The sequence below is a fragment of the Dermacentor andersoni genome, chromosome 6, assembly GCF_023375885.2.
Source record: "Dermacentor andersoni chromosome 6, qqDerAnde1_hic_scaffold, whole genome shotgun sequence".
Classification (NCBI taxonomy): domain Eukaryota; kingdom Metazoa; phylum Arthropoda; class Arachnida; order Ixodida; family Ixodidae; genus Dermacentor; species Dermacentor andersoni.
In genome coordinates this window covers 102,820,443-102,845,838 of record NC_092819.1, presented here as the reverse complement: position 1 = coordinate 102,845,838, position 25,396 = coordinate 102,820,443, and the positions used below count along the sequence as shown (strand labels likewise).

The following is a 25,396-nucleotide window of genomic DNA, read 5'->3' as shown; positions in this document are numbered from 1 at the left end:
GAGCCCTAACCAGTGGTCACAGTAGTATGAAACTCTATGGCAACGATGATTGGGTGAAATAGCACAGATTTATGTGCACGCTAATCAGGTGGTCAGAATTATATTGAAGAATTCAATCATTCTTAGACGTTTGTTTTCTATTATTTGCCACAACTGCGAAAACCACCGAAGGAAACCAGAAGTGTTGGCAACAATGTACTGTAAACAGGTGATTGCCGATGTCAGTCCGCGCTGATGTGACGCAATTTTCTGCTGCAAGATGCCGAGATGGTGAGCGCCCATTTGCGGCTTTTAACTCTATACGCAATCTCATACCTGACGAAGTTAACACTGTTCATCGCCGTCGTGTTGCGGGTAGTTTATACACACCTGTCATTTCTTACATTGCTTGGGTTTGTGTTGTGCCGATATCATTTAGGCTTATAGCTGTCAGGACCAAAACTATTATTACTCTTACATTTATACGAAGTGTTCTTTAGGTCCGAAAGGAAGTTAGTGATTTTGGTTGTTGGAATTGTGACAGGCAACTTTGATGAGACGTTGTGACGGAAACTGCTTTGAATGTCGTCGCATGAGCACGCTCCTGCCGCACTGAATGTTTTCATGCTCCGTGTTCCGTGTTTCCGCGGATCATTGCAGTCACCTATCAATCGTTGCAAGTCACCGACAAATACAGGAACCCGTTTAACGTCCTAACATGTCGTGAACCATATCTTTGGCCTAAGTTATATGGATTCTGTGTATAGTTAGAATTTGAAATTCGTTTTCAAATATTTGCAGCTTTTTTGCTCGAAATTGGGCTATTGCCTATTGTTGCCGGACGCTGTGCAATCCGACGCCTGCGTTTGATGTGGTTGATTGTGTTCTAACAATGACGATCTTGCTGATGGAGCCGCCCGTTAATGAAGTCGTTGTTTTTGTTCCTGGAACCCAGAGTACAACAGAAGTTCATTCACGACGAAACAATAAAGCCGGGTGTGAACTATGGTCTGTTAGCTAATGGTGCATGTTGACAAGTTCAGTGGCGCCAAAATCGCACTTGCACCTTTGGTTTTATTTTGCTCCTTCATTTGGTTCACGTGTTTTTTCTGGCTCGTCATTCGCGCCTCATTTGCTTTCCGCGACTTGAACGAGGTGCACGCATACTTTTCCGTCTGTGCAAATTGTACAGGAGGGTTACACTCAACATCACCCTGTAGAGGTGCTCGTGAAGCCGGTATGTTTAGGCTCACGGTGTCAGGGAACTTCAGTGCACGCGGCTTGACAGTGAAGGTCATAACTAGTGAACAGCAGATATGAAAAGATCTGGTTAGGCGAGGCACGATTTAATTTGAACAGTCATGCCTTGATTGGCATAACAAGGGTCATCACTGTCATTACTGTGAGCGAAAAAAAAAATGGCACTGAATGTAACCATGCAGCCACAAGGGTGATGGTCACAGTAAAGTTCTGAACAGTGCTTCACAGTTGTCAGATTTGCCAAAACCATTCTGCTTTCCTTCATGTGGCGGGCTCTTCATTGTTCTATTTCGGTTTGGTTCCTAACCCTTTAGAATTGAGAAGCTGACTTCTGCATCATTTTCGTTGTCAGGATTTTTTCTAGTGTGGTTGTTGCACACAAAATGTAGCACCTAACCTTTGAAAAGTGCCGCACAACACGGGGCACCTACACCGGCAGTGGGACTGCAAACATGATGTAGGTGTCTGCAGCAGTGCTTGTTCACCTAGGAGTGCTGGCCCTGTCTGTTTTCAAACCAGTGTTATAAATGTAAAAACTATGACTGTATTATTACCAGCTTCAATAACGGTCACTTCACACAATAAATAAAGGAACGACAGGATAAAATTGCATCAAGTTTGCAATAATTTGTTTTGAAATACATGTCATTTTTATATAAGACTGTGCCGTTGTGCTGACCCATTCTGAACAAATATGCAGCAAGCTTGCTAAATTTCCATCATAGTGTGGAAGCGGGTGCTGTGCTGCCTGATGGCTGTGTGTGCATCTTATGCCATGCAGACACTGTGCTAGATCCACACCACGGGTATGGCGATGTGTTCAGTGCCACCAGTGCACCAGGACCTCTACAATGACATGAGAGCTCAGTTTCCGGAACTACCAGATGCTGTGATTCAGTCTTATGTACAGCTTGTAAGTAGCCTTTCCTCTGAGTCTTTGTATTATTGTCAGTGGTTTCTTGTAAATAATAACTCTCGCAACAAAAGCACATGTGAAAGAAAGAAGTTATGTGTTTATCAGCAACGCTTCCTTGGTCACTCATTGCAAAAGGAAGTAGAATAGCAAAATGAACATGCAGTAAAGCGAGAAGCTTTACAACATACCTGCCAACTCTCCCTATTTGTTTGGAAGACTCCCAAATTCTGACCACTCCTCCAATTTGTTAGGACACAATCGTAAATCACCCAAAATACTGCCTCAATCCTACCATGAGGAAAATAATTGCGGCAGAACTCGTCTCAAGATGACATTACTCTAATGCTCATCGTGAGATGAGCATTAGATGAGCAACCGTTAAACCCATAAGCAACATGAATGTCGTCCGTTACCTTGTCTGGTTTTCCCCTGATTGTACAGCACTTTTTGTGCAAAATTGGCAGCTGGAAACAAGAGTCGCAAGGAGTTGAGAAATTAAGCGATCTGCTAAAGAAGAGAGCAGAGGCAACAGCCAAACAGGTATGAAACGCGAAAATGAACGAATTTAACCTTTGTTTGTGAAAATATCTATAGATCAACATCTTTTTATTTAAGAAAGAAGTACAGAAAACGGCACTGGAAGCAGAGAATAATTCCGTGTATGTTGAATGACACTTCTACAGTTATCAGTCAAGCCACTTGACGTAGCCGCTTCTCAGCTGTGCTTATGTGGGTGTTTTCTAACCTTCGATGGTGGGCAAAGTGTGTCTAGAACCGCAGCGTCCTGCGCTCTACGCAGTTGTATGGGACTTGTGGCCACGCATCGTTGCACAACTTTCCAAATAACAATAAGAGTCGCTTTTGGCACTTAACTTGGTAGAGCAGTTATCGAGGGATCCAAAAGAACTGTGATTGTTCTGCAAATGTATATTCCTCTATAATTCTTCCAGAGCTAATTCAAAAAACGCTGCTAGAAATCTTTTATTTTACACTTTCGCTTGCTTACTTGTTCTTGGCATTGTTCTCCCTGCTCGAGTCGATTTGATGTGGTTCCTTGTTTGCCAAGTAAAGCAGACGTGTATCTCGCAGGCATACCTATGAAATACAGCCTATTTCGTTTCTCTTTTGTGGGTTTAGGCGTCTCTACGGCAAATGGCGGGCATTATTCACATTTGTACTAGTAAAGGTAACCCCCTGGGTACCTTTACCTGGTACCCAATGGGCAGAGTAATGCAGTTATATAGCCTTCTGAAGCAGTTCTGTACTTTAGTAGCTTCAGCACCAATGCCTGCCAAGTATGAAACAGAAATATAGCTTCCTCAAACCCAACAATATCGACAAATAGTGACGAAATACCTTTTAAAGTCAGTCCTTATTGTCAACTGGCCTGTTACGAACCTGAAAAACTACTTGTTCAGATGGCACATGTGCATCCCCACATCAGTACCGCCATATATGTGGACAGGAAGTCCATTTCTCCACTTTGTTCAGATAAAAGTGCCTTTTGATTACCTAAACACGCAGACATTGGTTTAACATCACATGGTGGTTGCTCGCATTTACTTTCATTCTGGATTGCCGATTCATCTGGTGGCATTTGAAATATACTGCACACTCTTTTTCCTTTTCTTCTTTTTCTTTTTTTTCTTTTTGTCTTCAATGACGACACGGTAACACATTCCCAGGCTGCATACACCTCCTTGAAATTCTTAAAAACCCTTGAGCTTGGAAAAAAAAACATTAAAGGGCCCTTGGCACTCCTTGAAAATAATGCGATCCTTGAATTCCTTGAAAATTGTGGTTGGGGGACACTTTTGAACATTCAAAGTAACAAACTCCGCATGGGGGCTGTACCATGTGCGCTCTCTATTGAGAAATGATCCCAGATTATTTCCTTTTGAGAGGGGCTGAACGATTTCAATGTGGCGTGTCTACAGCCATCAATGACAGACTTGTTTAAATCACCATTGCCATCATAAGGCTAGACAAAGCGAGATCAAGTACCACTTTGCATTTTTGCTAGTTGGTTCACACCGCAGCCATCATGGCTCCATTTTCATGCCTCAGGCTCTATAAGTGCCTGGTGGAAAGTAAGTTTCAGCCATTTGGCATTAACACAAGTGTCTGGTTGAAGTCTGACACCATTAACCAGTATGCCAGAAGGCGGTTGACATTGTAATGGGAAAGTCAACTTTAACAAGCGACTTAAGACTCAAGCAATTTAAGAGTTTGAAGCGTGTGTCCAACTCAGTAGGCTGCTTAGCTGCTAAGAAATCGCAGCTAAGGAGATTTCACTATTTTTCAGTGTATGTGTATAAATAAGTTTTTTTTTCCTCCATCCTTGAATTCCGACTTTTGAAATTCTTGAAATCCTTGAATTAAAGAGAAAGAAAAACTCAAACCAAAATTTATTTTTAAAACCCGACGTTTCGGAGCCCAACCGGCTCCTTCTTCAGGGATGAGATGGTGAGGTGTAGCAGTGCTTATATGTGTTTTCATTGTCCCCAATCAGGCAGATATCTACCGAGCGTTTATGTTTAATCCTTGAATTGACCTTGAATTTTGGGTTAAGTGTTCTGTATGAACCCTGCATCCCACATAAAATGTTGGTCTTCATGAAAACCGGTGGCATAAAAATTGATTACACGCTTTGCATGTAGTATCATCTCAGTCTATGTTTATGTTACATCAGCGCAATTTAACTTATCATACCACATTTAATTTTGGAAAGGTTGAAAGCCGTTGTCCGTAGAAGTGGACACTGTGTCTGAGGGGGATAGAAAAGGCAAGGAGTTGATTTTGTTTATTTGTATGCTGGTCCGATGTGGCTTTCAGTATCCCCGCAACAGAGCAGAGTGCGTAGAGCACCTTACACGAGCCAGCCAGGACCAGCTTTACAGCCAGTTTGACCCGGAAGAGGTCTCGATAAATCGGGAGGGAGCTCGCCTGCCAACCTCCCGACTGTTCGAGCCCCTTGAGCCTCCCTTCCCAGTGGACCAGGACCTGCCACCGCCGTACCCTGGCATGCTGACACCTGTGACACCCGTCACGCCGACCACACCGCACTCGCCATCCAGGCCACAGCACCACCGTTCGCCTCAGGCGACCCACCAACCACCACCCTACTTTCCTACTACTCGACCAGACCAGCCTTCGGTACGCACGGACTACAGGCCCCAGGTATGTCCTCGTGATTTACTACGTGCTACCCGCTGCATTAGCTTAGTACCTATAATGTTGCATTGCTGAGCTTGAGGTCGCGGGTCTAATCTCGGTTGCAGCAGCTGCATTTCAGTGGAGGTGAAATGTAAAAATGCACGTGTACTTAGATTTAGGTGCATGTTAAAGAATCCCCAAGTGATCAGAATTAACCCAGAGTCCCCCACTACAACATGCCTGGTTATCAGATTGTGGTTTTGGTACATAAAACACCCAAATGAATTTTTTTACGTGCTGATCAGGTGTGGTCCATCGCCTCTATTTTGCATATCATAGCTGCTGTTAAACATAGCTGCTGTTAAACATATTTAACGGCTTTTCGGGGCGTGACAAACTGAGGTAAAAGTGGCAGAACTGACAGCCATGCTAGTCATGGTGCAGGCATCCTTAGCATTATTAGCAGTAAAGTTAAGAGAGGTGGCTTGGAGTGGCCCTGTAGCTAGCAAAGGACAGGGCAAAGCAGTTTATAGAGGCCGTCCAGAGCTTTTCGAGGATTGTGTGGCTCTCAACGCGATTTATTGTCATGCATAGACAGACAGAACGATGGGCTTTCAGTTCGGGCAGCCCGAGAATGTACAAATGGAATATTTTGATATACAGTCGAACCCGACTATATCGAACCCGTTTACATCGAATTATTCTATATATCGAACAATTTCTGGTCACTGTATAGTTACAATGAGTATATATAGCAAAAATTACGCTTACATCGAACAAATATTGCAGCGACTCCCGATATATCGAACATCAAGTGGCGGAAAAGTGCCCCCAGAAGTTTGCTTTCCCTCACGGTAGCGCGGAAACCCGGCGGCGCGGCTCCATCCAACCACTCTCCCTACCGTGACCGCACTGCCTCGGGCTGTTCGGGCGAGCCGTCGACACTCCCCCTGTCGCGCATAGTGGAGTCTATTAGGCTACATCCTCCCTCTTTCTCTATCATCTTTCACTTCCCACTCCCTCTCCCCTGACGACGCTTCGCCGTGCTCCCTCACGGGTTGCAGAATCAAGCGTCCTTCCTTTCTTTAGATCACTATCTATCGACACTCCCCAGCAAAAAATTATCCTGGCCCGCTTACAGCGCTTGCTCAGACAGCCAATCAGAGGCTCTTGTGCCCTCTTCGTGCAAGATGGCGAAAGTGCGAGTTGTCTGGCTGCTTATCTGGTTTATCGTGTTTGCGCCTTGTGGGCCTTCTCCCGCAGTGTTACCGTGATGAAGCGGCAGAATTCGCCTTTCGTCGTAAAGCTCGAAATCATAAATCGCGTAGAACGCGATGAGAAGTTGGATGTCCCCGCAGCGTGCAAAATTCCGAGGAGCACTCTCGGTACGATTAGGGCTAAAGTGGCCAGACTCGCAACCCGGTGCCCATGGCGCATGACGCGTACGCACGGCCGTGTACGAGAGGTTCTTCATACGTGCCGGTTTCCGCGTGCTCGGTGATGACTGCAAATTCTGATGAATGCGACGAAGCCGTAGCTGGTGTTGCCGAAGTTTGGAGCGAGCTGTAAAAATTTCTGGGACATTCGAATCAACGGTGGACGAGTTTGTGAGTGCAGATGATGGTGTCGCGACCACAGGAGAGCCCGGATACGAAGACTACATCGCCGACATCGTACCGAGCACAAATAAAGGTAGGCACATTGAGGAAAGAAACTACGGTCCTTTGCCCACATCCTCCGAAGTGATTGGTGCACTCGCATTAGTCCGGTGCTTCTGCGTGCATGCGGAAGGTTGCGGCCTCAGCTGCTCCGACTTCTTAGACAACGTGGGGAAGTGCGTGCGTCGCAGGCAGCGAAATTGCCCAAGCAGAAGAAAATGCAGGACTAATTTATGCGAAACTAAGCTAGTTTCTTCAATAAAATAATTTTATAAATGGTATGTGCTTTTATTACATCCAATTATTTAGCAGGCTTATATCGAATTATGCTCTATATCGAACTGATAGGCGTTTTTTTGCGAGTTCGATATAGCCGGGTTTGACTGTACATGGTGTTTTTTTTTCAGCTGCACCAAATTTTTTTAAATGCCTGTGGCAGATAGCACTGTTGCAACCCTTAATTTAAACTACTAGAGGAGGCAGTCATAAAATTTTGAAATATTAAAATGCTTAATTGAAAAATGAACATATTTACACCAATTAACTTTCTAATTATTTTACGGCACATATTTCAATGTACAAAATGTAGCTAGTGATTATGCAACGCTTATCAACTTGGAACAAATTCTGAGGATGGCACTGGTTTTGAGATGTGCGCCGTCGAGCTTGCAGTAAAAAATGCTCTATTTCTCACTTACTTTTTTAAGAAAACGCTGTTTTATGCATTGATGCACAAAAGTAGCTACGATGCTAATCCATTTCATCGGACACTTCGAAAATTCTCTCGAAGCATAGTCCTGAGAATTCGTTCTGTCTATATGCCTTGCATACTCACTGGCCACCATTCATAGATTGAAATATGTGCCATCAAGTTATAATTGAAAAGGTATACAGGTATACAGGTATACATTAATTAGTGTAATTGGGTTAGTTATTCAATTAAGCAGTTTCATTTTTTGTAGAGGTACTAATGGCAACCTCATTGAGTAATTTAGATGGATCATTAGCATTGTGCTATCTGCCACAGGCAATTTTTTAAAACTTGGTGCAGCTAAAAAAAAAAGCACAGTGTATGACGTGTCCAAGGTCCCTGTTGCATTAGTATTTACTCTATTTATATACTTGTCCTTTTGGGGTAAAACAGAAGTTGCACTTTTTTTTTTCATTATCTTTTCTCAATTTATGTTCGGACTGCAGGTTTCCACAAGCATGCCTGCAACTTCCCTGTACGGACCTGGCTGGCCGCACACAGGTTCCATGGAATCCCCCATGACTCGTCTTCACCACTCTCCACCTGTCCTTGATGACATGATCCAAGGTGAGACCACTGAAAGGTTCAACATATGAGTACGGTACAGTCCACTTACAAAGATACCACGTATAATGATATATCGGCTATAATGATAGTCGACTTCAGAGTATGAACTTATATGCATTAGGGCTATGAGGAAAAAAAAGCATATAATGATGTGTTGTTCACCACATATCAAATATAAAGATCGAAATTCAGCCTTTTGGGCAGCATTTTTCATGCAGAATAATCGTGAAATTTGCATTGCCGAGTTCTCTTTAGCCTGAGACGGGGAGAAAAGTTTGCCTACGCAAGTTCGTATCTGCCGCCATTACTGGGCAGTGCGTCCCACCAGTGCACCTATTGTGAAAGCCACGGACAGCATCGCAAGTTGGCGCAGTGTGCCACAAGAGTCCCGAGTAGAGAAGAGAACAGACGAAGAAGACAAAAAAAAAAGCGAGAAGCGAATCACACCTGTGCTCCCTTTCTACAATCTCCCTCTCTTCCTCAGCGAACATGGAAATGCACCACGGAAGCAATGGTAGGTGCGCCAACAAAGCACAAATCTGTGTAGCTTGAGACTTGCAAATTTTGCAAGACTCAAAGTACGAGCTCACTCAGTCGACGATATTGATTCTGAAAACTGCGAGTGCCACGATCATGAAGGCTAGAACCAGTGGCCATTTTGATCAACGGAAAAGGCAAGCTTTGTGCGCCAAGGTGCGACCTCCCATGTGTGAAACCAACGCGTTAACAGTCGCTGTCGTTACTGAACTCTGGGAGCATGTCACCACTGGCGATAAAATAGGTGGTGCTTCGATAGAGGAGTTTCTGAGTGTCGATAGCGCTGCTTTGTTCTGCGAAGAATCTCGTGACATGGAAATTGTTGTTGCGACAGACAGCAGCGTTGTGTGACAGAGGCGACGACGGCAGTGGCAGTGACGACAAGATTGACAGTGGCCTGTCTTTGACACTGACCCCAATAATCACGCATAGTGCACTGTCGTCGGTAGAGTCGCTCATTGATTTCATGTATGCTAAATTATAGCCGCCAGTGTTTGCGCAGCCAGTGTACGCAATGCACACTGTGGTTGTGAACCTGAAACTTCGGCAAAAGCAAGTGCAGATTTCTGACTATTTCAGTGCGCCTAATGCTTCACACACTGTTTAGAGGTATAAATAAACGTTTGATTTTTCACAGCCTACATTCTACAACGTCAATTTTTTATCGTAAGTGGCAGATTTGGTTTCGGAGCTACAAAGGTATGTTCGGCAGCTTTCTTCCTTTCTTTTACGGCAGTCCAGATATAACGACAATGATGGCATTTTTCGTTTTTGATATCGTTATAAGTGGACTGCACTGTAGTCCTCACTGAAGATTTCCTGGAAATGTGAATGGTTGGAGTCCATCAAAGCATATCTGGGACCTTAAAGGCTGTCATCCCACAGCAAATGTGGGATGACAAAAAAAGTTTTTTTTTTTTCTTTTTGCAGGAGATTTAACGTGCATGATGATCGCACCCCTAAATTTGCTTCAATTTTTTTTACAAAAAAAGTGCGATCATTATGTGAGTAAAAACGGTATGTCAGGACAGTTCAGGTTGACTTTCCAGCTGCTGAGAATCTCACTTCTGACAAAGTTCTAGCCTAATACCAATGAGCTTGCTATAAGTTGATAGAAATAGCTCATTTTTGAAAATATTTGCTTCTGTATGCATTTCTTTTTATTTTTATTTGAAAATGTTCTACTCAATTTGCGATGGACTTTACCATTTTTCTAAGATACTTTATTCGCTGTGATTTTTACTACCCCTCCTTTCAGTTTTCTATTTTGAATAAAATAAACATACTCTTTACTATTGAAACTGGATTAACCCGTTTTTTATTTTTTAACATGCTTGCTTAGAGAGTGACAGCATCGGGCAACATGGTGTCATCCCATCTTGACATAAAACAAGGTTCTGTGTCACTCATGGAATTTTGCAAAGGCATTCAGGGAAAACCTGGAAAGCTCAGGGAACTTGAAAATGTCAACTTAGTAAGCACCCTGTACTCAACTTTTCATTACTTTTTGTCCATAGAACACCATGTATTTTGAACTTCAATATAATGTAATTTCACTGTCACTGTGAAGCAATACAGAAACAATAAATGGAAACTTTGGTGGACGCAGATGGTCAAATGGCTGAATTACAAGCCGCTTCTTGCGAAAGGAGCTCTCAAATCATGCAGAGTGGCCGGACTGCCAAAGCAGAGGAGCATCATGTTCCGTATAAAGTCCAAGGGCAGCAAGATCCTACCTCACCTTGCATGCTTTAGGTGCGAGTGAAAGCGTGCTAGGGTGAGCAGACAAGAATGGTGGCTTGATGAGCGAGCGAGGGGAAAGAGGGAAGGGGAGTCTGCTTGCGGTAATGCTATCAAGCATGTGCAAGGGTGAGGAGGAAGGGGTGAATGGGTGGCAGGTCAGTGTGCGGCTCCTTTTCTAACGGGGCTGTGGCTTGGCATGGCTGCTAGCGGGGCTGTGTGCATACATAGCACGTGCGCACCCTGTTTTAAACGTAATCTACAATATTCGCAAAGACTGGGCAAGCTGACATAGTGTGGCATCGTGCACATTTAGTGCTGAATGTTGCATAATGTTGAGTTTCGGAGACACGCTGTTGTGAAAGGCAGACAAAGTGCATTCATTCCTCGCTGTCGGTGCATTTCATGTCAGCATCATCTCACTGCGGGCAACGCTATCGGGAAAAGCGCTGAGAAAATGAAACTCGTCCTACTTCTGAGAAAATTACTCATTTGCATTGACCGCAAACTCAGAAACATGGACGTACCTGTCACCAAATTTTCTGTAATATACCTGTGCGCGTCAGCAATGGCTTGCACGTGCAAGCTTTGCAATGATGTGGGAGGTGTAAGCCAGTCCTGTTCTCAATTTGCAAGGCATGCTGTCGCAAGCAATTGTTTATACACATACCTGTTTGGCAGATGTACAACTTGACACAACTTACGAAGAAATGTTTGTAGAAGCCGTGGAACTTGACGTAATAGCTCTGTGGAAACCCGCAAGGTGGAGAGAAGTAAATAATAAAGTTGAAATGAGACATCCACCTAGACGTAGCTCATTGCTACAAAAGAAACCCATATGGGTTCCTTGAAAGAAAAGCCTCACAGTTGAAGAAAAATTCGCTCTGGTCCGGGACTCGAACCCAGGACCACCGCCTTTCCAGAGCAGCCGCTTTACCATCTGAGCAAACCAGGCGGCAGGCAGATGGTAGGGCGAAGTCAAACTTATCAACAACTCGAAGCAAAGGCAAGAGTTTGACGTAATAGTTCTGCGGAAACCTGCATGGTGGAGAGAAGTAATTAATAAAGAGGAAATGAAACATCCACCCAGACGTAGCTAATTGCTACAAAGGATACCCATATGTACGGGTTCCTCGAAAGAAAAGCCTCGCAGTTGAAAAAAAATTCCTCTGGTCTGGGGACTCGAACTCGGGGTCTGAGTCTTCGGACTCGACTCAGGGTTCGAACCAGTGTCTGACTTTCCATTGTAGCAATTAGCTATGTCTGGGTGGATGTCTCATTTCCCCTTTATTAAGCCATGGAACGTATAGTTCCTCAGTGGGCGTGGCTGCTGATATCTCATTTATTGCTTCCAAAATTGTGCCACTAATTTCCCCAGATTCTTCTCGTAAGTCGCTTGTCTTGGTATGCCTGCAGCACATGCCAACTCGCACGAATCTCCCAGAGCTTACACATTTTGGCTCATTCCATTATTTTACGAATGTTGCATTAAGTTTTTTAAAAAATAAATAACAGGTATGGTGGCGTGAACTCTTATATCCTTTCATTGTGATGCAGCTCTCCTCACCCACCAGCACCAAAGGTTTGAGCTGCTGCAGCGAACATATGCCCAGCAGGTGCAGCTGCTTCAGCAGCTTCGAGCAGAGGTGGAATCCAAAGAGACCAGACTGATGAGCAAGCATTTGCTTGATGTCACTCCCTCACAGGTTGGCTATGCTTCGCTACCTCTGTTTACTTTTGTGAAGTGCTTGCCTGCAGCTTTCTATTCAGATCTCGCTGCTCTTCAACCTGGTCAATGTGTCCAATGTTATGTGAGCAAGAAGAACAAGGAGATAAAGAGTACTTGATTATTTATTACTTTTTTATTATTCATTTGCAACCATATCAAGAAACAGACAGTGAAGCCAGAGAAAGCATTAGGGAACCTAACTGTTGTGGTTAATTGAGATGACAGCTGACGTGTTCCACAGCTACTACGTGGCTATGAGTGGCACCGGCTAACACTCCCGGGGCTAGCCTTGTACACATACTACACAAGTACCCAAGAAAATGGTAAAAGCAGCGTGCACATAATGCACGAACGACGTGGGTTTAGCTCCCAGCTGTGGCAAGTTGTCTTCTTGGCGTTTTTGTCCTCTTTCATTTTCCTTTTTCCTATAATTTCTACATTTCAACTAATTGCAACAATTTCGCCTACATTTTCCCTGGCTTTATTGTCCATTTTCATCACATAAATGTTACGTGGTGGTTTAGTGGCTATGGCATTTTGTGGTTGAACACTACATTGTGAGTCCAACACCTGACCGCAGTGGTGGCATTCCAGTGAGAGTAAGATGCGATATGTACTTACATTTAGGTGCACATATTATGAAGAATCACAGGTCAAAATAAATCTGGAGCCTCCCACTGCAACGTGCCTCTTAGCTGTGTGTTGTTTGGGATGTTAAAACACATGATTTGATTTGATTTGAAGATGCCTCTGTTGCCCTTTGTTTGGAACACACTTTTTTTATTCACTGGCTCCCTCTTAACTACTCTGTGGTTGCTAATGGAGTGATGGCCACCAAGTGCAATGAAGCAACAGCTGCGCCAAAAGTGGTTCGTTGCTTTTATTGTGCTCATCGCGCTTCCGCACACCGAACATCTGCACTGTCTTGGGCTTCATTGTCGGCATCGCGTGCAGCAAAGAACTAGCGAAAAGAAAAAGCTGAGAAAATAATCTAAAAGATAGCGCAAGTCGATGAGCAGCTCCCAAGCAGGCGTCTATTGAGGCGGACGGAGCAAGGGGCAACAACGACGTGAGGGCGGCGAGCGCGGCATCGCAGGGAGCAGCTGCCGCTGCCGCCGCCGCCCGCGCAGCAGCCAATGGCAGGCGCGCTTTAGCCCACGAGATTCGAATGCACTGCTCTGGCCAATCAGCGCTCCGCATCGCATCGCAGGAAAACACCAATAGCGGCTCAACCGCATTGACGATGCCATATTACAAGGCAGCAAAACAGAGGCAAAGAATTCACGGTCAAAACGACACCAATGGCGCGGGCTGGCTGCATGGACCGGGAATCGCCAAAGAGGGGGGGGGGGGGGGGGGAACAGCATCGCCAAAGAGGGGGGAACATTGCCAAAGATACGACATTGACGAATTGTGCATCCACAAATGAGAACTGCTTTTAAATGATGCGAGCATTGTATGCACTTACTTGCACAGTATGCTCTTTCTTTTTGTCTCTTTTCTTAGTTTCTCTCTCTCTCTCTCTCTCTCTCTCTCTCTCTCTCTTTGAGAAGGGTGTTGTAATTGGGAGTCGGGATTATACACGGAAAAATGCGGTTGATGCACATGGGACGCTGCGACAAACATGCTTGTTGCTACTGCAAATTAGCTTTTCGCCTGCACCAAGACCTGTACCAAAAATTAATAAGACTATTCTATCATTGCAAGTGCTTGATATTAAGGGCCACATATGAGCCTGTAAGAAAATAATGAGACAATGTTCTGCTCTGCCGTTTTAGATGGAGGAACTCGGGACCCTGCGGAGGAGGAACCGGACGTTGAACGTAGAGTGCCACTGCCTGCTGAGTGAAGTCGACCTGTATGCACGTGGGGAGGTGCCGTTGGGGGCCACTGATGAGCACTTCTACCATAGGCTAAACCCGGGCCAGGCTGTGCCTCACCCAGTGCCTCTTAGTAGACCTATCCTATCGCCACCCCGGGTGTTACAGTCTAACAGTAAGCAGCCCTAGAGGGGATCATTCGTTGCATGCTGCAGCACTCATTGTTCTAGAGTCTTAGAGCAACAGCTTTCTTAGGTCTGTGCATGACATGTATGACTAAATAGCTGGGCAGGAGAGGGCAATGCCAGGAGTGGAAAGCCTCCGACTTATTTGAATGCGTGTCGTTATTGTAAGCTGACTATTCTGCCACATAGATTTACAGGATGGGACATTGTCAAAGGGGACACCTAACCAGTGAATAAAGCCCATACAATTGAAACATTTGTTTACTTTGGAAAGTGACTGATATGATCCATCAGACGTACATTTATACATAAAAATAAAGTGGCGTTCACGTATAACAAGACCACTTCAAGCAATATATAATAATGAAAAAAGCCAGGTTACAGTCAACTTCATAATGAACTTCATGTTAAAACGTTTACTACAATTATTCCACACTGCGTTAATGGTTTTGACAATTTGAAAAGTATGAGCCACCTAGAAGAGAGAACAAAAAGAGAGGATTATGAATTTCTTGTGATGGCACCGCGCTGTGTATGTGCAACATGGCTTTCAACCCCTGAAGGCTCGATCAGTTGTTCCAAACACAGAAGTGAGGCGAAGGAGGTCTCCTTACAGCCCTTCCCACCTACTCTGCTCAGATGGCTTCGCTCAACTGCTGGCCAGGCACATACGCATGTTCCGAAGGCAGCAGGAAACGTTTCCTCCCTGGCATCCCAGCGTATTCAACACACTCGACAAACACTGAAGTAGTGCCAGGAAGAGCAATTGTGCGTGCGCATCGCCCACATGGGACAATGTTTAAAGTCAGCTAGCAAAATATCTGACAGCTACTAAAATGCTAAGTTCACGTGAACAAAGCTCACTTTTTTCGGTCGAACAAGTAATTTCAGTCTATGTGAGGCTAAATAGAATGAGGGAAGCTCTGAAAAGCCTGACAACAACCAGCATCCATAAACAACCCCCAAAATGGGCACAAGACAGGCAGCCGTGAGAAGACGTCAGCTCCATGAGGTGGTCCTACCCACTCTCCGGAAGGAGCAGCTGAGTAGACTGCGCCTACCAAACTAGAGGATGTCAGACTGCCTGGTGCCAAACTGCCATACCAAGCAGGTTTTAGCAGCATCGCTGGCCTGCAACCACCCGGCTCCAAGAGCCACCGCTCCCAGAGTCTGAGATAGCAGAAGCTAGTACTGTATTTACCCGAATGTAACGCGACCCCAATTGTAACGCGAGGGTCGACTTTGCGAGGGCGAAACCGGGGGAAAAAAATAAGAGAACACGATTGTAACGCGATTGTAATTTTTTTTTCGGATTCACTCCACTGTATTAGCAGGCCTTTTTGCCATATGTCGATGACATCAGTGGCAGAATACTAAGTCTGTGTCTCCTTTAAGAGCAGACCGTATTGTACACATTTGTAAAAGCAGGGCCTCTGTTTCAAAGTCTCTAACATGCAAAACTTTACTTTGCAAGCCTTCTGGCACAGATACAATGGAGCCCTGATTATGTGCCCCTGATTTGCGACGTCCCGGGTTTTACGACGGATTAGGCAAACTCCCCATAGAGACTATGCATTAAAAATCTCAATTATAAGAAGCGAGATTGCGCACGTCCTGTCTCATACAACTGGCACGGAACTGCGAACCTAACCTGAGGAGTGCCACATGTGCCAGCAGCCCTTTTGTGGCACCGTCCCTGTTGTCAGTAGGTGGAGAGCGCCCCTTCAAACGCAGTAAGCTGATACTGCTTTTTCTGCTAGCCTCTTTCCTCCTTCCCTCATGTTCGCTGCCTTCTCATTGTTTGTTTCCCTTCCCGCTGTTTGTGCCACTCACCCGCTGCCCACTTTCGTTCCTTTGTTGCCATCTCATTGTACTTTCTCTCTGCATTTTTTGTGTTGAGTGCCCGCTCACACTCCCTCACGTTTTCTTTTGGAGATAGTTTTTCTTTCACGTAACTCTGCACCAGATGCACCTGCGTTTATGTCCGGCATCATTTCTGGCACCGTGTCAAGCTGGCTATTTTGGCACAATGCAAAGTGCACTGATAGCTGTATTTACATTCATGCATCCAGTGCCGACCTTGTGTGACAGGGAAACTGTCTTTGAAAGTGGTCATCCGAGAATATCGCCCCAGCATGTATGGTAAGCTTGAAAACATGTGCGAACCTTATGAACGTGTTCACTCGCGCAGTTCAGAGCTTTCTGTCTACACAAGAGACCACAAGGCTTCTCGTGCGTCCGTCTTTAGGTTCCTGGTTTCACGCGGGCTGTCGTATGAGACGGGATGAAGAGGCATGGCCTCATGCTGACAGCGCACGCTGCCACCTTGCAAAAGAACGACACCACAGATGCTGCCATGCCTGTGCCTATGTTCACAGATGTGCTAACTAGCAATAACAGCATTCAGAGATTCATCTGTGCAGGCGACACCATAGGTGGACGACCTTGCAAACGTCACTGGGCTCGAAAGAAAGATCTTGCTGCGTGGCTGAAAGAAAGCCTATAAGAACCTGACTGATTTTTTTTAAACTGGGTAAATGGATTTTGGCATGCGTGCGAGTGTGAATCACAGTACAGCTAGGTATGCTACATCGCTCCAGTAAAGCGTGATTGGCACCTAGCTGCAATGCAGTACTCATTTCGCAATTAATGTTTTGGTGATTTTGGTTTCCATGCCCTGCAGAGTATTAGCCTATAGTTTAAATTGAAGCTCTTGGCAACTGTCGCCCGAAGCCGTGTATTATAGATATAATTTTTGTTGGTCGGGATATACTGTGCTGCCCGGATTATACAACATTCTCGCGCAGCCTCAAGAAAGTAGTATAATTGGGGCTCCATTGTTTATGTTCACAGTGGCAATGTTTGCCTTGTGAAATGCTGTGCCAGCTTTTCTGCATCATCGGACGCACTGGACATATTATGATAGAGGAAGTAGTTTACTGAAGAAATATTTTAGCAGTGTGTACTGAACTACCTTGCATTTTTTATGTGCTCTCGGACACCTGTCATATTTTATAGTGACCTGATGTGCATACACATCCCTGTGTGCACTTGTGCCTAAGCTTAAATTCCTTGCTTCTGAGTGTTATAAGAACACTTGCCGCTGTTAGCAGTTCTTATTGTTTAATGCCCTGCTTCCATTTTATCCAAAGGGGAATTTATGTGCCTCCATTTGTTGTTACTTGTAAAGGCATACCAAAAAGCCTAATAGTTAAAACACTCATTGTCATCACATAGCAACTTTTCACTAAAAAGTGAAGTGTCTTGTACCCCAACCTTTCAACTTTCTCTTCCCATAAATGACACCGTGCAGCAGCAAACTTTTGCACCAGATAATCAAGGGCTGTGGCGCAGCGAATGACACGTGAATCAAACGGGCGCTATCCATTCATAGGATAAACCTCCGAGCTTTCTTTGACTCATTCCCTCCTTCATGTGTGGTCATGCACCCCAATCTTCCCTGCACAGCACCCTCACCACGACCGAACAGCATCCTTTCGGAAGACGAGGAGAACCAAGAGGATAACCGGTGGAAGTGCTCCAAGTGCACCTTTCTCAATCACCCGGCCCTGGAGGCTTGCGAGCTGTGCGAGATGCCCAAGGCACCTTCGTCAGGTAACTGGGGTCTGCGCTACCTGCACCACCTGAATCTGTCACCTGATCAGCGGTGCTATTGCCACACGTACCTCCAGCGCGCATGACCAGCTACTCAGCCCTGCTCACATGCGACGCAATGGAAATCACCTTAGTTGGCTTTGTGTAGACTTCGACTTGCAATAGATTTTGACGCACGCAGCAGTGGAGGGTAGTTATTACTGCAGCGATTCTACTGCGAGATTTGTGGGAAGTGCACTGGTCTTAACTTGGCAGAGGTAATGTCTGTCTTTTTATTTATTTCATTGCATTGTCTGTTCCTGTTAAAGTGTGTGTTAGTGTGCTTTTGTGTGTGTATTTCTAGAAATGACCTCCTTTGTTCGAGTGTAGCATTCAGAGGTCAAACTAAGCTATTATTGTCGTCAATCCAATCTGCAGGATAGATCGGCTTTAATAAGGGGCTTAACATAAGCCGCATAGGCATTTAATGCTACCTCTGGCAAGAGCCTTGTACTTCCCATCATTCCTATACATCTCGAATGGGCTATATTGGCAGTTGTTGCACTTAACAATGTAAAAATGTCCCTCCTGTAGTAATCTGTATCAGACTGCACAGCAGAGCAGATGTGAAACTAGGATAGCTGTCGTTCTTAAGATGTAGACATGTGCAGTGGGACTGTTTGCTTTGTACATAGTTGATGATCAATCATTTGATAGATGAGAAAATTTGTGTTGTGGCAAGGGAAACCACCTCGTCCGGTACATGTACAATGGTGTTGCTAGAGTAAAAAGTAAGCGGGATGATAAATAGGAGCCTACCCACTTGTTAGGACTCTGTACTGTAGAGCTTGTATCTACCTGTCTGTCTACCTTTCTACCTGGCAGTCCCCGTGGTCAATGAAAGGATGTCAAAGCTTACATGTGCCCATTGTTTTGGCTACATTCACTTCCACTTTGATAAGTAGCCCACATTCAGAACATTTATTTAATTGCAATCTTATTTTCCCTTCCCATTTCCTCTTAAAGGGACACTAAATAGAAAAATAAGTTGAGCTGCATTAATAAATTACCATATTTGCCGGTGTTTAAGTCACACCTTTGTATAAGACACACTTCCTACTTATTGCGCCCACGGCGGCCGCATTTCGATGGGGGCGAAATGCGAAAACACCCGTGTACTTAGATTTAGGTGCACGTTAAAGAACCCCAGGTGGTCGAAATTTCCGGAGTCCCCCACTACGGCGTGCCTCATAATCAGAAAGTGGTTTTGGCACGTAAAACCCCATCATTTCATTTTTTTTTACTTATTGCGGCTTTAAAAGAAAACATTGGTGTGTAAAAAGATACGCCTGCATATAAGGCACACCTATTTTAGCTCAGTCGGCATGATTAAACGTGATTGCACTCGCTTGTACAATCATTGCGAAATGCCACGCTCACCTATTTCAGGCACTAAATATCTATTAACAAAATTTTACAAGCTGAAAATTCTAGCAGAATAAATCTTGAAGCAACAACGCTCCTCTTGGGTGCAGAAAACTGACATTTATTGCACTTCACTCGAAGTCATCGAAGGTCCCATACTCAGACGCACTGTAAAAAAGTTCAACCACTTTGGCCGGCAGCAATGCTGGGTTACCATCGCAGCCTCGGAATAACTTGTACATCGGCGCTATAAGCACGTTGCTGGCATTGCCTCTGTGGAGTAGCATGGTGTTGTGTGCCTGAGCCGTACACATGAACAACAATCACATCACACAGCACACCCGAAATGCATAGGAAAGCGCACTGACTACTGGAAGCTGGAAGCCCTGCGACTACTGCTGGTACTGCCGAGACTTCTCGCATGGTTGGCTGATGATGATGATAAACAAACGGTCCTCTTTTTTTCTTTTTTACAAACAGATGTCAGGCACCACAACATTACAATGAAAAGTTGTGCCTTTTTCTTATTTAGTGTGTTAGTTCCGTGGGTGTAACTTACATACAAAAAAAAAAAACTACTATAACAGAAAAATAGTATGCGTGACTTCCAATCAAGGAGGTGCCTATATCACGGACGCCACGGTAGCAACTTTTACTGCAGCTCCTGTGTTACAGTAGCTCCACCGTGAAAACAAGATTAGCTTTCTTCAGCAGTGCTCCCACGTATGGTTTCTTGTACTCGCAAAAAAAAAAAGACACATATTGGTCACGCCAGGTACACTTGGGTTTATGAATATAGAAGACACACCATTGTGTAAGACGCACCGAAAAAAATTTTTAGGAAAAAAATGTGCCTTATTCACCGGAAAATATGGTACCTTTGTACAACTGAGAGAAGGCTTGCTAAGCCAGAAAATAAGCAAAAAAGAAAAACCAGCGTCGATGCCACCTTCAAGTTCTCACACCAGCTCGCCATGATGTCATGGATTATGACAGCCTCTGCTGGGGCCTAGTTAAATGTTACCAATTAAGATGAGATATGCTGTATTTTAAAAGAGCAAAAGACTGAACATGAGTTTGAAGAACTTTTGCTAAGCTACAGTGACCCAAATACGAGAAAAAATTTGTTTAATCCATGACGTTACATTGACGTACTGGCTCTCAACTTCCGTCGTGAACAAAAATTTTAAAAATAGCATTTTGACCTTCGCTCTCTCAAGGGTATTCAACCTCTTGCTGTGAAATTGACGAAAATATAGTTTTGAGAAAATACTTTATCAGTCTAAACTGATGAAGTGTTCCTCTTTAGCGTCGTTTTAAGAATTGTTGTCTGGGAGAGGTCTGAACCATTCAGCTTCTCAGAGAATCCATCTTAACAGGGTTCATCTTAATGGCAGTCTGTGTAACATTGTGTGCACCCTTTCACTGTTCATCTGCATGCATGTTTTTTTGTTGACATGTGTATATAGACGTTGTCACTAGTACGCCTCCTGTAGTGTCAACTAACACAGTTGCTAACCTGTTAGTACTGCTAATTGGTATACTTGTTGACTTTGGTAATGACTTACAGTAATGTTAGTTGTAAAATGCCACTATAGCTCATACATAATGTTTTGATTAAACTAACTCTCGTACCTGAAGACAGTTTATAACTATGTTTTCAAGCTTGCTTGTGGCCACTGTGGACATAGTTACCTAGCAGTGTGGCGAAATTGCAAGTCTGTTGTATGCACAGTGCTCCAGAACTTGCGGAAATCAGGAACTCTTGTCCTCATAATTCAGCTTGTTAGAGGTTATATGGGAATGAGCTAAGAGGCTTGTACTATTATGACCTGAACTAGAGCTGGGGTATCACAAAGGAGGTACACATTTATTGGAGTCTTGTATGTGTTGCAGTACTTACCTGTAAGAGTGCAATTTAGAATAGCACACGTTGACTTCTGAAGGCACATCCACTCGTTCTCTTGAGCACTGTCCTGTAGTAGCTCTGAAAAAGCAACCTCCGGATTGCTTTAACTCTTTTCCTACCATGGAAAAAAATAGGTGTTTTTTGTCGGTTACTCCAGATATTTTTTTCTGCAGTAACTACTGCTTGCGATATTTTATTGTAATACAAAAACAAAAAGCAGACTGAATGCACTTTTCATGCATAAAAGTTTTACGAGATGTATGTCATGAAAAAAGATATCAATTCCGAAAATCAAGATTGTGGGATAAAATTAATGTTTGTAAAGACGCACTTGTAGCTACTAAGAATAAAATAACAAAAATTATAAGATATACAAAATGTAATGCTGTCTAATAGGCACTATCTCTGAAAAAAACAAAATTTTTTATTGAAATAGGTATTCCACTACAAAAATGTAACTGCAAGCACCACAGCTGGGAGTGCAGGGCTGCGGTCACCGATGTTACGAGCTGGTTTGAATCGTCGTCACTTTCAGAGTCAAAGTTTGGTCGAGCTTCTGTGCTTCGGAACTTGTGTGCGCTCTCCTTTTACAGTGACCGGATTTGACAGAGAAAAGAATTTGTTTGCTGTAAAAGTACATCGCTTTTGGAAATGTTCATTGCATCTGGATGCAGTTTCAGTTGGCAGGGTCGAAAAATCGGAAATGCCGTGAAATGTGTGCGTTACAACCAATATATCGTTATATCAGAAATCATTATGAGTTCGACTGTATATGCGAAGCTGTAATAGCTTCATGGTGTGCCATGCTACAAAGCAGCTCCTCGATGTGAAATATATCAGGGAGTGTTGGAAGTCGTGCAGTAAGCTCGTTTGCTGTTGCGTTTTGCTGTCATAACATTTCTTGCAGTTTTGGTACATCTCCGTCTTAGCTGGCTTGTGCTGAATGGCTTCAATTGGTGGAGGAGCACTAATTAGAAGTGCATTCTCAAGTTCTGCGTTAATTTCCATCGTCGTCCCTCTCAGAATCAAAGTGAAATGGCAGCCATCCTCAGACTTGCTGATGCTCAAGCCATCGGTAAAATCGTCCGCAGGCATAGTGCATCATGAGATCTACGATGTTTCGGAGCATATGTGTCACTTTCGGGGGTGGCTGTTATCGCTTTCAACTCCAAGGAGTGCGTGCACACACCTTCAGAACCTGTTCAAAAATCGCCGCCAAGTGGGGTAAAAAACAAGCCCCATAAGAAACTAAAGTTTAGTTCTCCTACTATGTGTCAGATGGTGCTGTGTGTCCACGAGCAGTGTGGAAGGTCTCGAAAACAGCATTCGAAACCATTGTTTCTGGGCTAATGATGCCGAATGGGCACGGTAGGGAAAGAGTTAAAAGAGTACTGACCAGGCATTCTGAACTTGTAATTTTATTTAGCTAAATGAGCATTCAAATTTTGTAAACCTTAGCAAAAATACTGACAAGCATCAGAGCACCTTAAATAATTTTACCATATTGTTTCTCCGAACCAGTTTTTGTTTCATTACCTAGGAGGGTACACTGGCTCACTCCATTTGTGTGGTCACTGTGGCTTCCGCTCGTGTGCCTAGCCAGAATAAGTGTGCACAATGCGCTCTCTTTATATTTTAATGAGCAACACCCCATACCTGGCCTTATTGCTACACAGCGTCTCGATAATGTTGATGATACATTGTGAGACGACTTTAGTATCAAATTTAATATATTTTATGTTATGTTAGGATGTGATTCTTTCACTACCAGAAGTGTGTGGTAGAGTTTCTACAAATTTGAAAATGTGTGTCTGCACTCCTTGATGCTGTTCTTTTTTTTTATTTTCGAAACTTTTTGCTACCATGTACATCACAATCTTGTCACTGTAAGTGATAGTACAAATGTGACAAAGCCATAATAAAAGCCCTACACATATTACCAACTGTTAATGGCTCTTATACAGCAATGCTAATGCTCCAGGCTTTCCATGCTAACTAGGGTTGTGAACTTTCCACTGCATAACTAAATTGAGGGCTTTGTTAGGGAAGAATACAGGAGAGGAATTACAATTTTGATGGATGCATATGCTCTGAAAGCTTGGAAATCAAATTAAAACCAGTAGCAGGAATATAAATTACAGAATCAACGCCTTTGTCTTGTTAGAAAATCACTAGCCGAAAGCACATGTGCCATGCAGGCTACTTGCAAGATGTGAATCATTCTATGAAAGCTAAACATTTTATGGCTAAGCATCAGTGAAACATGTCTAGAAATCAGTCCTTCGTCCATTTTTGAAGAATCAACCTACGCTGTATATTCTTGGGAAATTACTACTATAGTTTAAATAATGTTAGCAGCCCTCTTATTTTTATAATGAAGTTGGAATTTAATGTCACCACTTAGCAGCACTTGCTCATACCACAGCAAAAGAGTGATGCCTACATTTGCAAAACCTGTTCGCTGCACATTCCATTGTGCTGGAAAGCTTACGTGATCATCAGTGTAACACTTGTTTTCCCATTTCTCCTTATAACACATGCTGAGCAAACGTGAGGCAGCAAGTGTAAGTACTTCAATGCAATGGTACCTAAATGACACTGCTACACTTGTTCTGTGTCATGTCCAGTATGTTGCATTGTTGCATCAAGATCCTTATGGCGTTTTTCACTGGTCGATCTGGAGTGGTCGCCGAAATTCTCGAGTGAGCGCTCGGGTTTCACAAATCCAAATCGGCCAGCGCTCCGCAGGCGATCACACAGGAAGTCTGCGTACACGTCACACAAACCGGTTTTGGAAACCATGCCAGACTTCTGCTCTGTACGTTTCAACAGCAACCAAAGTCACCGTCCCCCGTGCGTAAGTTGACTGCGGCAGTTGCAGAGTCCGTCATTTACATGTCGCGCCCTCAAGGATTGTGCGTGGACAACGTACATAGAAGGCTCCGTACAGCACCTGCGTCACCGCATAATCACTGTCGTCCGAGCTCTTATTGTTAAATGTGAGCTAGCAGTACCAAACGCAGCCATCTTGTGAAGCAGCACAATGTTGTGCGTACCGACCGGGTACCGTTTTCACTTGAAGACAAAAGTGACGCGAGCTATTTCCGCCCGAAACCGTGCCTCGGTGGCGGAGCAAGTGAGAGCAATTCGGCACGGAGCGAGTTGATCCGTAACGACTAGTTGAAAGTGCAAACCCGCTCCAGATTGACCAGTGAAATTTGGATTCGTTGTCACGGAGCAAGAAATCCTGCTCCGAATCGACCAGTGAAAAACGCCATTAATGTTCGGTATTCCTTCAGCTCGACCCATCAATGCTTGCCAACAAGGATGCTAACAGTGCTAACCAGAATATTCAAAATGCTAACAGGAAGTGTGCACGGTTGCATTCTTTTGCCATATCTGCTTCCACCGCTTCCATGCACGTTGCAATTCATATGTAGTGAAGCAGCTAGTCGAGGACCAGCACCTTAATTAGTACTTGTGTTGAAGTCAACAATTAGCACATGTGCAACATACCTTTTTAAAGAACAACATGGCAGGACTTCAAAATGTCCATTGAATCAGACATACAGTTTAACAGAATTTAACTGCATCTGTGAAATGTTAGCAAAGGTCCCCAAATGTTCTGCTTAGCAGGGAATTCACAATTAGAACTTTTTTTAATGGAGGCTAGGCTTCAGTGTTAAAACACTTCTGCTGAAAGTGACAAAACTCAAAGCATGTCGAGACATAGATTGCTTGATGTGTACACTGCTCTTTTGAATGTTTGTTATTGGCACTTTTTCTGAAGATGTTTTTCTCTGTTGTTTTCATCAGATGTGTGACCACTAAAGCACCCACCACAAGTATTCATTGCCAGGAGACAACAGGCATCCAGGGCGTTCGCACAAAGACAACGCCATGCTTCTTGTCATTGGTAGCACACTATGTGCGGAACATTGTACAGATGAACTGTTTAGCTTTTTGTACATACCATTTAAACGTGCTGGTAATGTTTTGGCGAAGGATGGTCCCGTAAGCTTAAGTTATCAGTTGGAGAGGATAATTGTGAGGTTCATGCATTCCAGTCATTTGTGACTACATAATTTTTTGTTCTTCATGTAACGTATTTGTCTTTGTTGCATTTGTGTGACAAATAAAAATTACGGCACTGCATCCTTCTCTAGTGTC

At 44.0% G+C, this 25,396-nt stretch overlaps 1 protein-coding gene across 1 annotated transcript; it reads left to right on the top strand.

Moving 5' to 3' along the window:
- Positions 1–168: 168 nt before the first annotated feature.
- LOC126522672 (uncharacterized) lies at positions 169–25,387 on the top strand. The gene is made up of 8 exons (XM_050171447.3): positions 169–270; positions 2,021–2,152; positions 4,991–5,335; positions 8,167–8,287; positions 12,122–12,270; positions 14,072–14,288; positions 17,767–17,913; positions 25,043–25,387. The coding sequence occupies exons 2-8, from the start codon at positions 2,048–2,050 to the stop codon at positions 25,048–25,050; spliced, it is 1,092 nt and encodes a 363-aa protein (XP_050027404.2). The 5' UTR covers positions 169–270; positions 2,021–2,047; the 3' UTR covers positions 25,051–25,387.
- Positions 25,388–25,396: the final 9 nt, after the last annotated feature.